At 39.8% G+C, this 13,939-nt stretch overlaps 1 protein-coding gene across 3 annotated transcripts in view; it reads right to left on the bottom strand.

Moving 5' to 3' along the window:
* Window positions 1-5,235: 5,235 nt before the first annotated feature.
* GCC2 (GRIP and coiled-coil domain containing 2) overlaps window positions 5,236-13,939 on the bottom strand; it is a 62,611-nt gene continuing 53,907 nt past the window's right edge. For all 3 annotated transcript variants that reach the window (XR_002725937.2, XM_023190381.3, XM_023190380.2), the window contains exon 23: window positions 5,236-7,098. Coding sequence is in view for 2 of the 3 variants with exons in the window: in XM_023190381.3 (XP_023046149.2) it covers window positions 7,028-7,098 (71 nt within the window). In the remaining variant the exon portion in view is untranslated. The remainder of the gene's footprint in view (window positions 7,099-13,939) is intronic.

Consider the following 13,939-nt stretch of genomic DNA (forward strand, 5'->3'; position numbering starts at 1 on the left):
TAGTTGCAAAAACCCTCAACATAATACTAGCAAATTGAATCTAGCAGCACATTAAAAAGATCATTCACTATTATCAAGTGGGATTTATCTCAGGGATGCAAGGATGGTTCCATATATGCAAATTAATAAATGTGACACATCAGGTCAACAAAGTGAAGGACAAAAACCACATACTCATCTTAATAGAGACAGAAAAAGCATTTGGTAAAATTTAACATCCATCCTTGATAAAACTCCTAACAAATTAGGTATAGAAGGACCATATCTCAACACAGTAGAAGCCATGTATGACAAACCCATAGCCAACATCATACTGAATAGCAAAAAGTTGAAAGCTTTTCCTGCCGGGCGCGGTGGCTCAAGCCTGTAATCCCAGCACTTTGGGAGGCTGAGACGGGTGGATCACGAGGTCAGGAGTTCGAGACCATCCTGGTCTACACGGTGAAACCCCGTCTCTACTAAAAATACAAAAAACTAGCCGGGCGAGGTGGCGGGTGCCTGTAGTCCCAGCTACTCGGGAGGCTGAGGCAGGAGAATGGCGTGAACCCCGGAGGCGGAGCTTGCAGTGAGCTGAGATCTGGCCACTGCACTCCAGCCCGGGCGACAGAGCAAGACTCTGTCTCAAAAAAAAAAAAAAAAAAAAAAAAGAAAGCTTTTCCTCTAAGAACTGGAAAAAGACAAGGATGCCCCCTTTCACCACTCTTAATCGACACAGTAAAGTAAATATGAGCCAGAAAAATTAGGATAACAGAAAGAAAAAAAAAGGTCATCCAAATTGGTGAGAAGGAAATCAGATTGTCTCTGTTTGCAGATAACATGATCGTATATACATATAAACCCTAAACACTCCACAGAGCACTCAGAATTGATAAACTGATGAAGTTGCAGGATACAAAAAATCAACATACAAAAATTAGCTGAAAAACAAATCAAGAAAGCAAGCCCATTTACAACAGCAAAAACAAGATACCTAAGAATAAATTTAAGGAAGTGAAAGATCTCTACAAGGAAAACTATAACACATTAATGAAAGAAATTGAAGAGGACAGAAAAAGAAAGATAGCCCATGTTTATGAATTGGAAGAATTGATATTATAAAAATGGCCGTACTACTAAAAGCAATCTACAGATTCTGTGTAATTCCTATCAAAATTCCAATGATATTCAGGGTCTCAAGTCTGTAATCTCAGTACTTTAGAAGGCCAAGGCAAGAAGACTGCTTGAGTCCAGGAGTTGGAGACTAGCACGAGAAACAAAGTGAGACCCCGCCTCTACAAAAATAAAAAATTAGCCAGGTGTGGTGTCACACGTCTGTGGGTCAAGCTACTTGGGATGTTGAGGTAGAGGGTTCACTTGAGCCCAGGAGTTAGAGGCTGTAGGGAGCCATAATTGTGCCACTGCAGTCCAGCCTGGACAAAAGAGTGAGACCCTGTCCTGGAAGGAAAGGGAAGGGAAGGGGAGGTGCAGGGAGGGGGGAAAAAAGGGAAGGGAGGGGGGAAAGAAGGGAAGGGAAAGGAGAAAGAAGGGAAGGGGGAAGGGAGAAGGCAGGGAAGGGAAAGGAAGGGAAGGGAAGGGAGGAGGAAGGAAGGAATGAATAAAGGAAGGGAGGAAGGGAGGGAGGGAGGGAGCTGGAGAAATCACATTACCCACTTCAAAATACAATAGAAAGCTATAGTAATCCAAACATCATGGCACTGGCATAAAAACCGACACATAGACCAGTGTAACAAAAGAGAGCCCAGAAATAAATCCACATATTTACAGCCAACTTATTTTCAACAAAAGTACCAAGAATATTCATTAGGGGAAGGGAAAGTTTCTTCAATAAAGGATGCTGGGAAAATTGGATACTCATACTCAGAAAATCAAAATGAGACCTCTGTCTCTTACCATATACAAATATCAACTAAAAATGGATTAAACACTTAAATGTAAGACCTGAAACTATGAAACTACTAGAAGAAAACACAGCGAAAATGCGTCAGGACATTGGTCTAGGCAAATATTTTATGGCTAAGACCTCAAAAGTATAGGCAACAAAAGCAAAAACAGACAAATGATATATATCAAACTACAAAGTTTCTGCATGGCAAAGGAAACAGTCAACAAGGTGAAGAGGCAATCTGCAAAGTTGGAGGAAATATTTGCAAACGATTCATCCAACAAGGGAGTAATATCCAAACCTCAGTATTATGCAATATACTCTTGTAACAAACCTACATATGTACTCCTTGAATCTTAAAAACAACAAAGCAAAAAAAGCTTTGCTTTTGGCCACAGTCTCAGCTTGTGACTTGCCTTCTTCACTAAGCTTAATTATCTCTAGCTTTTGATTTTGAGTGAGAGATGTGTGAGTCTTTCTATGACTTAAAACACTTAGAAGGCATTGCAGGGTTTGTAATTTGCCTAATTTCAATATTGCTGTGTTTCAGGGAACAGGTAGGCTCTGTCACCCAGGCTGGAGTGCAGTGGCACAATCTCGGCTCACTGCAACCCCCGCCTCCCGGGTTCATGCCATTCTCCTGCCTCAGCCTCCCAAGTAGCTGGGACTACAGGTGCCTGCCACTACACCTGGCTAATTGTTTTGTATTTTTAGTAGAGACGGGGTTTCATCGTGTTAGCCAGGATGGTCTCGATCTCCTGACCTCATGATCCGCCCACCTCGGCCTCCCAAAGTGCTGGGATTACAGGCGTGAGCCACTGCACCCAACCCTCTGTGCTGGGTTTTATGATGTCATCCAATAACTCACACCTATGTAATTTATCTCCTTTTTACAGATAAAGAAATGGGGGCTCAGAGCAGTCAAGAACATTCCCCAAGTTATTCGTCAGTGAAGCAGAAATTGTGGTGTCCTTGTGTAAGTTCAGTTTATACTTTACATTATACTGTGCTCCAAAATATCTGATATTCACTTTCAAAGTATGTGTAGGAAGTTTACTATGATGATGCAAAGACACTGTACAGAATCCAGTCCCTTGACTCTCAGGTCCCCAGAACACTCACTTCACAATTTTGTTGACCTCAAATTAAAGCTGGCACTCTCTTGGCTGGTTTTCTCTTCTCTTTCTGGGCACTCCAAAGCTTCTGTACTTAAATGCTACAATTCCAGTCACAGGAAGATGCTGACTTGGTTCTTTAGTCCAAGATCCATATTCCTGAGAAAACCTAACTGCCTAGGCTCAGGTCAGAACTCTGTTTCAGTTGATTATGGCTGGGCCTACTGCCCCTCTGTATGGTGGTGGGGCAAAAGTTCCCAGAGAGAGGCAGGGGTGACAGGGACTGTTGTCGTCTCAAATGCTAGGCAGACATCTGGGGTGGTAACCACTACATCTGTTCACAGTGAGCACATCCTTGCAGGGAAACTGGGTTAATCATCTCTATCATTGAAACTCAGAGGCATAGTGTTTCTTCATAGGAATTTTCTTTCCTTTTTTGAGATGGGGTCTCGCTTTGTCGCCCAGAATGGAGTGCAGTGGTGTGATCTTGGCTCACTGCAGCCTCCCCTCCTGAGTTCAAGCAATTCTCCTACCTCCTGCTGAGTAGCTATGACTACAGGCATGGGCCAACACGCCTGGGTAATTTTTGTATTTCTAGTAGAGACAAGGTTTCACCATATTGGCCAGGCTGGTCTTGGACTCCTGACCTCAGGTGATCTGCCCACCTTGGCCTCCCAAACTGCTGGGATTACAGGTGTGAGCCATCGCGCCCAGCCTATTTATAGGAATTTTCTCTATGTATATAATAATTTGAAGATCACAACTAGATGCCTTTTCGTGTAATCGTATCTTGAATGGAACAAATATTTTCTTTCTACATAGAAATTATACATAAATAACTCACTGCTTTTTAATACCCATGAAAAAGCATTAGCTCAAAGACACTTGCACAATTGTTATCAGGTTGTTTTCCTTGGTGTGTATTAAGTTTGGAGCAAAGGGGATTTTCAGATACCAAGACAAAGTAGAAGTCTTCCATCAAGCTGATACCATTACATTGCAATTTAATCATATGATACAATCAATTTTTTGATGTGTTATGCCATTCACCAAATAAAACGATTTTTAGGGGAAACTTTACATCCTCAATACTATACACTTCCAGCTACACCACCACCTAACATGGACTTTAAAAAGAATACAAAGTACAGTATGCCTTCTCAGTGCCTTGTTAGTAATTCAGTTACAATTCTGCCAAACTTTTTTAAAGAAATACAATTCTCAATCTCACACTGTTCAGAGCACAAGCATAGCTTATTGTACACAAGAGATGTGCATCCGTTCCCACTCCTCAGGGACTGTATGAATTTGGCTTTTTTTTTTTAGATGGAGTCTCACTCTGTTGCCAGGCTAGAGTGCAGTGGTGTGATCTCGACTCACTGAACTCTGTCTTCTGGGTTCAAGTGATTCTCCTGCCTCAGCCTCCCAAGTAGCTAGGACTACAGGCACACACCACCAAGCCCAGTTGATTTTTTTTTTTTTTTTTTTTGTATTTTTAGTAGACACGGGGTTTCACCATGTTGGCCAGGATGGTCTTGATCTCTTAACCTCATGATCCACCCACTTCAGCCTCCCAAGGTGCTGGGATTACAGGCGTGAGCCACTGTGCCCTGTGAAATTTGGCTCTTTAGAAACCAAGGATCCCAGCACTTTGGGAGGCCAAGACGGGTGGATCACGAGGTCAGGAGATCGAGACCATCCTGGCTAACACCGTGAAACCCCGTCTCTACTAAAAAATACAAAAAACTAGCCGGGTGGGGTGGCGAGCGCCTGTAGTCCCAGCTACTCGGGAGGCTGAGGCAGGAGAATGGCGTAAACCCGGGAGGTGGAGACTGCAGTGAGCTGAGATCACACCACTGCACTCCAGGCTGGGCGACAGAGTGAGACTCTGTCTCAAAAAAAAAAAAGAAATTAATGACCCCTGCCCCTAACTAAACAAAGCCCTTCATCTAAGGCCAACCTTACGTTGGCAGCCTTAGCCAGACATCTGCTTCTGGTCAAATCAATGTCTTGTCCACAGGGAGGCCCAGTGCTGTTTCTGGTTTTAGCTGGATGCAGGGTGTCAGACATGGCAGGTACCACGGTCTTCCTGGCAGGTATCAAAGAGTTGGCTGACATTCTCTCAACCACCTAATAGGTCCCAACCATGTAAGGCCAGTGGTAAAGGAGTTTGCAGTTCCATTTCATAAACCAATGAACAACCCCAAAGAGACAGTGTCTAACATAAAAGAGCAGCCATAAAAATATACAGTTAAACATATTTAATAGAAATATTAAAATAATCATTACACTTCCTCTCACTGCAGAAACCATGAAAGAATAGGCCTTTTGTAATCAAAGTAATAATTTTTTATCATGCAAAAAGGTATTTTTGTTATGATATTCATAAGTAGAGACTATATTTTAAAACAAGTTTATACAGGCTTCAAAAGGTCTAAAGTCAAAGAGAAAGTAAAATATATTTAAATATGATTAGTTACATTGTAGGCAGGTGGCATACGCAAATTCACAGTTTATAAAGTAAAAAAACTAAACTCTTCATGTCAGCTCTGAAATAGATGCATTTTCATTAATACATTCACTAGTTAGGTCTGTTCTTCTAAGACAGGAGGAAAGACAGATATATGAGATATTATTTAAAGAACAAACTCAACATATCAGCAGCAAATTTCAGTTAAACTAAATTGGAAACCAATGTTCTGCATAACCAAAGTGCAAAGTCAGTTCTCCAGCTCAGAATGAAAATTAAGACTATAAACTGAAGGCTTAAGAGAACTTCTGAGAGCATCCTGTGTGGTGATTAACACATAAATATTAAAAACAGAATTATCAAATTTTTGATTTAAGAACAACACAATTTTGATCTAGTCCTTAAAACATATGCAGAGGCGTCAAAGGCAAGTAACACTACCACCTAAGCTGATTCAGAGGAACTGTGAAGATGTAGCACGGACCTCTAAGGTGTCTTTCTAAAATCCCTTCTGATGGAAAGCTTACGGAACACTATCTGCCACAACACTGAAAGCACCAGTTTTATACTTAGATACAATGCTGAGTGATACAGTCACTGTTGTGATAGGCTTTTATTTGGGAAAATGGAGAGGATTCTCAAAACAGATTCCTGGCTTGCATGTAGTGATACCATACCAAGAGCCTGGAGACACAGCATGAAATCACCTCAACTCAAGGGGGTGGGCCCGCCTATTCATAGTCAGTGTTACACTAGCCAGCTCCAGGGCTCTGACAACATCATGAGTTTTCAGAGAATATACTTTAAAGAAAAAAAGAACAGTTTATTTTAAAGTAACTAAATTATATTTCAACTTAGCATAATTAACTGCAGCATATTTACTTCATAGCCCCTTAATAAACATGTCACTTTTACCAGTAAAGCTTTTTCCTTCATATTCTAATCACAAAAATTTCTCAACAATTTATAACTAATAACAATCTACAAATCTGACCTTGCAATAGTCATAAAACGTTATTTTTATTTTATTACTATTATTATTTTTAGAGACAAGGTCTCGGCTCTGTTCCCCGAGCTGGAGTGCAGGGGTACGATCACAGCTCACTAGCCTCAAGTGCTTCTCCAGCCTCAGCCTCCCAAAGTGCTGGGATTACAGGCCTGAATCACCACACATGGCCTTGAAACATTATTTTTAAAGCCTAAATTCCAGTTGGTATGGTACCAAAATTTAGTTTAACTTCAAAATTCACAGTACTGCCGAGAAATGGGTCCTGAGGTTCCAGAGAAGTGGGGAGTGAATTCATTCCTGGTGGTTTTATTCTGGCAGCATGCACGGGAGATCACATGAGTTAGAGGGCTGTCGCCTGGTATCAACACTTTAAGCTGTTGTACTTTTACTTCAAGTTGAAACTTTAAAAATACATCTGTCATATAGATGTACAAATATATGTAGCTGCAAACATATATACACACTTTTGGACAAAAGAATGATGGTAATATACATGAACCATTTTTGTAAATAGATTCTATTTGGTTAATAAAAATATTCCTTCCATCAATCTATCGAAGTCCAGACCAACTATGAAGATAGGATGCCCATCCAGAAGAACGGGAAGCATTTTCTTCCTCACCTTTGGAAAGTAAAAAGAGAGCAATAAAATTTCTCAATGTAAAATCTGTATTTTAGAACCACTCTACAATATGAGCAAATAATGTCTTTTTTACTGATTACATGCCTTTTTTGGGGGCCCGGGGGGTTCTTTTTTGTTGAGACAAGGTCTTGCTCTGTTGCCCAGGCTGGAGTGCAGTGACGTGATGAGACTTCAATGTAGCCTTGATCTCCCAGGCTCAAGTGATTCCCCCACCTCAGCCTCCCAAGTAACTGGGACCATAAGATGTGTGCCACCATGCCTGGGTAAGTTTTTGTTTTTTTTGTAGAGATGCGGGTCTCACTGTTTTCCAGGCTGGTCTCAAACTCCTGGGCTCAAGAGATCCTCCCACTTCAGCCTCACAAAGTGTTGGGATTATAGCCATGAGCCACTGCACCCATCCATATGTCATCCTTTAGACATATTACTAAATTTCTCTTTTTAAAGGATATACTGAATTTCTGGTTGAGCCAACTTAACAGCTACTTTTATTTTAGCTTTAAAACATTGATAAGCAACATGAAGCAATCTAGAACTGAACCTCTGGATGGCTTTATTAAAGAAATCCAGCTATGAAAATTATGCAGAAACAGTTCTCTACAAACAACCTTACCAGCACATAAGAAATTCTTCCTCTATTCTGAAATACCATCTTCTCATAACATACTTTGATGTTATGAATCAATGTCTGTTCTTGAACATTATTTATTGTCTTTCTCTATTAAACAATTCCAAAATAAGATTTCTAGCACAACTAAATACTGTTGACAATAAGAGAATGAAAAAAAAAATTCTTTTAAAACAGAAGCTTATATGCAACTTAGAATCTAAAATCAATAGATTTATGGTAAACCTTACAACTTAACCAAAACAAACAAAAACCAAAGTTTTAATCATTTAAAAATCATGTTTACTGAGGTACAACTTACTTATAGTAAAACTTGCCCTTTTCAGCATATAGAACTGAGTCTTGACAAATGCACAGTAATGTACCACCACCGACCAAGGCCTGGCACATTTTCACCTCCTCAAAGTTCTCCCTGGCTTCTTCTCCCACTCCTTAGCAACCACTAACCTGTTTTCTGTCCTTATAGTTCTGCTTTTTTCCGAATGTCATATAAGTAGAATCACACTGTACATAGTCTTTTGAGTCTGACCTCTGTCAACTGGCATAATGCATTTGAGAATTATCCATGTACTGGCAGTACATTTTTTTATTGCTGAGCAGTATTAAATTGCATGGCTGTACCAGTTTGTTTATTCATTTGCTAGTTGAAGGATAACTGAGATCTTCCTAGTTTTTAGCAATTGTAAAGACAGTTTCTATGAATAATTGTGTACAGGTTTTTCATGAAATGTTTTGGAGATATAATTCATATACCACACAATTCACCTTTTCAAAGTGCACAGTTCACTGGTTTTTAATGTATTCACAAGGTTTGTGCATACGTTCCTGTGTGAATACTGGTTTTCATTCCTCTTGGATCAAGATATTTAATTTGGTATTACCCTTCCAGACACCTTTCTGTGTTTTCATACATATACATGTACCAGTTTGATCTCAGGCAGAGAAGCATTTTCAAAATTTTACATGGGGAAACTCTTTCTAGAGTTAAAGCCATTTTCATTTATTTTTCTGCTCTGTCTGGTTTTATCTGCATATTATTTACAATCTACTGCATAACAAATTACTACAAACTTAGTACCTTAACACATTTCACAGTTTCTGTGGGTCAGGAGATCAGAAATGGTTCTGTTTTCAAGGTCTCTCACAGAGCTGCAATCAAGATGTTGGCATGGCTGGGGTCTCATCTGAAGGCTGGACTGGAGAAGAATCTACTTCCAAACTTATGTGCTAGTTGGAAGAATTTAGTTCCTCAAGGCTGCTAAGCTGATGGCCTGTTCCTTGCCTATGGGCCTGTCTGGGATGGTAGCTTGTTTCATCAAAGTGTTCAAGCAACGAAGGCAGAGAGAGTCTGCTAGCAAGATAGAAGCCACAATCTCTTGTAAGCTATCACTTTTGCTGTATTCTACTAGTTAAAAATAATTCATTAGGTTAACCTACTGGCTCTCAAGGGGGATTATACAAAGGGATGAATTTCTGGAGGAGTGAATGAGGGCAAAGAATTCTGAGAAGTCTGGCTTCCACAATCTTTAGAACTTCTAGAAAGTAAGAGGAAGAAATAATGCTTAGGGATGGACAACTTGGCACTGGTTATGTGTTCCAAGTGAGGTAACCTTGTTCCCAAGAATAAAGAGAACCAGATGACTGTAAACATTTCCCTAAACTGAAATGCAGACTGTTGTATGTTCACCTGAAATGAATGGTATAAGCCGAGTATAATAAGATTTTTGACAAAATAAAAATTTTGCTGTGTTCTCAGATCTGGCAGGCCTCTGCCCTTGTGCAGACAATGTTCCTGGCAGCGATTCATCAACTCAGGTAAATAAGAACTGGAGAAAGGCTGTGCTGAGATAGGGGGCATTTGCTCTGGCCTTGGAAGGGCGTTTTCTGATAAGGTTCTATATCCTCTGCAAATCAAGCCAGGTGCTTACAGTGGGTATGCACTCTCCTCCTGCCAGTCTGGAGATGATCAAAAAGCCCGTAACAGGCCGGGCGCAGTGGCTCACGCCTGGAATCCCAGCACTTGGGGAGGCCAAGGTGGGCGGATCATGAGGTCAGGAGATCGAGACCATCCTGGCTAACATGGTGAAACCCCGTCTCTACTAAAAAATACAAAAAACTAGGCGGGCGAGGTGGCGGGCGCCTGTAGTCCCAGCTACTCCGGAGGCTGAGGCAGGAGAATGGCGTAAACCCGGGAGGCGGAACTTGCAGTGAGCTGAGATCCGGCCACTGCACTCCAGGCTGGGCGACTGAGCAACACTCCGTCTCAAAAAATAAAAAAATAAAATAAAGCCTGTAACAGGCTTGGCCTATTTTCCTATTGGTTTGTTGGGCTTTTTTTCCTCTTTATTTACTTGTAGAGAGTTTTAGACCTCTGTGTATGTATGGTGTACAAGTGACAATATTCAGATCTGTAAACTGTAACCCAGTCTGGGAGCAAAGATACAGAAAAATGACTTACTTCCTGCTTGAGTAGTAAAATTGAGATTCAAATTTTGCATACAGAATTACTATATGGCTAACTTACTTGGAGGGCAAAGCTGACTTACCATAAGTCTATCTCAAATAGAAAAGAAACACTCAATTTGTGAACTATGCTGAATTTTAATGTGTGTGGGGGCAGGGTGAATGAACATTTGTGATACATGGAGAGGAGCAATCTATACTTAGCAGTATCTATTTGACATTAATTGTTTGGGGGCTACTGCTACACTCGAAGTCATTTTACCTTGTAACACAGAATTGTAACAGGCTACTCTGAGCAGCTCATGCCATCTCCTTGAAATTTAATGTGTTTATTTATAAAGAGTTTGTGTTTATTTGTTTATAAGGAGTTTGATGCTCCTTTTCAGAGCTGGGTAATCTACTTTACCCTCTAAGCTAATGTTTCCCAAATATACCCAAACCCACAGAAAGGAAAACTATTCCTCATAAACTTACCGCCAACATCATAAACATTTTATATCTAGAGCTGATGATACAGTCAGGTATTTACCAATACTCAAGCATATGTGTAGAGTTTCAAGAAATAATTGCTTACCCTTACTAACATATTCTAATGTTTGACATACTATTTTAATTTTTTTTAAAAAATGGGATTTTACTCTGTCGCCCAGGCTGAAATGCAGTGGCATGACCAGGATTTCGACCAGAAGTTTGACTACAGCCTCAATTTCCTTATAATAAACAATCCTGCTGCCTTAGCCTCCATGGCACATGCCACCATGTCTGACATATTCTAAAATTTTTGTAGCCATAGGTTCTTGCCATGTTGCCCAGGCCAATTTTGAACTCCTGTCCTCAAGCAATCCTCCTGTCTAGTATTCCCAAACTGTTGGGATTATAGGTATGAGTCACTGGGCCCAGCTTGTATTCTTTTGATTAAAAAAAAATATTCTGAATGTGATCCACCAAATTAATTTCACCATCCACTAATAGGCAGCAACCTGAATGAAAAATACTGTTATAAACTTTACACAAAACCAGAGATTATAAACATTTGCTTCCAAGGAGATGAAGGAGGCAAGAGGTACTTGTTTGCTCTGATGGGCCCTGTTTCCTTCAGTAGAGTGGCTCTCAGACCTTTCTTATTTTCAAGGCCTTGGTAACAAAATGCCCCTAGTGTGACCAGTCAGGCTGACAGTCCACACCTGTAATATGGTGGTTAAGTTTCCTTTGCATGTCTTTCTTTCTTGCATCTTAGACCTTTTACTTAGGAAATTTTCTTTTTGCTTGGAGTACATCATTAAGAATTTTCGCTGAAGGTGAATTCTGAAAAGTTTTTGTTTTCCAGAAGAGATCTTGGAAAATATAAAAGGTTGGCAGTTATTTCTTTTAGTACATGAGATAGTATTACACCAATGGTGTTGAGAAGTCTATTGTGAGGCAATGTATCTTCTTTCTGTGGCTGCTTTTGAGATTTCTCTCTGTCTTGTTTTTTAGGAGCCGTTTTACTCTTATGTGACTAGAAGTAGATTTCTTCTTCTTTTTTTTAATACTGGTTGAGATTTTATTGGGTTTTTGAATCTGTGGATAGATATCCTTCTCCATTTCTAAAAGATTTCTAGCCATTCTCTTCATAAATGATCTGTGCTCTATTCTTTTCTCTCCTTTTAGAACTTCAATTAGTAAAAACATGTTTGATGTCTTTATTTATCCTCTATGTCTTTTCCCACTCTTTTTCTTTTTTGTTTCTCCCATGCTGAATTCCGTGTAATTTCTTCTTAACTATCTTCTAGTTTACATTCTCTCTCTCTTTTTTTTTTTTTTAGACAGAGTTTTGCTCTTGTTACCCAGGCTGGAGTGCAATGGCACCATCTTGGCTCACTGCAACCTCCACCTCCTGGGTTCAAGTGATTCTCCTACCTCAGCCTCCCAAGTAGCTGGGATTACAGGCATGTGCCACCATGCCTGGCTAATTTTTGTATTATTAGTAGAGACGGGGTTTCACCATGTTGGCCAGGCTGGTCTCGAACTCCTGACCTCAGGTGATCTGCCCTCCTCAGCCTCCCAAAGTTTTGGGATTACAGGTGTGAGCCACCACACCCGCCCCTACATTATCTAAATCTGTTGCTAAACCATCATTGCTTTTAATTGTTATAAAGTGTCTTTTATGTACTCACATTGATAAGAGACAAGTAGTAAATAATCTTTAAAGGGCAAACTAATTTAAATGTAAGTGTTTTCCTGTATGTTTACAGGACTTGGCAAATGCACATCTTAGAGTTCTGGGTTTCTAATGTATATCTCCTCTATGATAGTCTTTAAAAATATGTTATTGGTATCCCTTAGGTTAGTCTCTTTTAGAACTTCTAATCAACGGACCCTTAACTTACAGGAGCCGCCTGGATGTTAGCAACATCCACATTAAACGTGCTGAGCTTTTAAAAGAGGGCTGTTAGACATGCTAAAGTATTTTGAGATATCACTGTTCTATTGAAAACTTTATTTTAAAATGCAAACGTTCTTAAAGTCCTGGTTAATTTTATAATCATAAAATTAGCTATAATTTTGAGATTCCTCTGTCTTGTTTTTATAGGGGCAGTTTTACTCTTATGTGACTAGAAGTAGATTTCTTCTTTTTTATAACTATAAAATTAGGTTTACTTTTGTTAGAATAAATTAAAGACAGTGAATTTGTAATTTGCAAATTTGTAACTGGAATAACTATTTACTAAAAATATACATGATGTATTCTTATTTGGGCTCTTGTGACAAAAATACTATTGTGGATATAGAAATCTAAGAACTGAGATTACTGTCAGTATTGAGAACATTCCTCCTTCATCATTAGAAAGACTATAAAAAACCAGATTCAAAGAAACTATCAATACTACTTATGAAGTACATCTGTAAAAAAAAAAAAAATTAAGCCTGCATCTTATCAGGCCTCTAGACCAGGGGTTCCCAAGGTATGGGCCCCAGACCAGAAGTATCAGCAACAAATTGTTAAAAATGCAGAATCTTGGGTCAGAAACTGGGGACCAGCAACTGGAATTTTAGTAAGTATACCAGATGATTCAGATGCCTGCTCAATTTTGAGGATGACTCTATCAGTTTGGTTATTAGGATTTACAGGGGATAAGGGAACATGTCAAAGAGCACCAACTAGATAAGGTCAGTCAGTCAAAAGTAAGACGGCTGGACATTCTGGGCCTCCTGATGTCTTAGAAAGCACACAATACTATCTGTGATGTATTTTTGTCTACCATCCCACCCAACTGCACCTGGATCTTCCTATTTATAGGCAATTGGAACAAGTTCAGTGTTACCCTGTAATGATTAAAACCAGAATATAGGACTGCTATAGCATAAATGACCAGTTTCTTCAATTAATAAGTGGCACATTAAAAAATATATTTTTATATATAATTGTTATAGATTTAAAAAACAACAAAATGGCCGGGCGTGGTGGCTCACGCCTGTAATCATAGCACTTTGGGAGGCTGATGTGGGCAGATCACAAGGTCAAGAGATTGAGACCATCTGGGTCAACATGGTGAAACCTCGTCTCTACTAAAAATACAAAAATTAGCTGGGTGTGGTGGCGCGCACCTGTAGTGCCAGCTACTCGGGAGGCTGAGGCAGGAGAATCACTTGAATCCAGGAGGCAGAGGTTGCAGTGAGCTGAGATTGGACCACTGCCCTCTAGCCTGGGTAACAGAGCAACACTATGTCTCAAACAAACAAACAAAAAAA

Source organism: Piliocolobus tephrosceles, chromosome 15 (assembly GCF_002776525.5).
Source record: "Piliocolobus tephrosceles isolate RC106 chromosome 15, ASM277652v3, whole genome shotgun sequence".
Lineage (NCBI taxonomy): Eukaryota > Metazoa > Chordata > Mammalia > Primates > Cercopithecidae > Piliocolobus > Piliocolobus tephrosceles.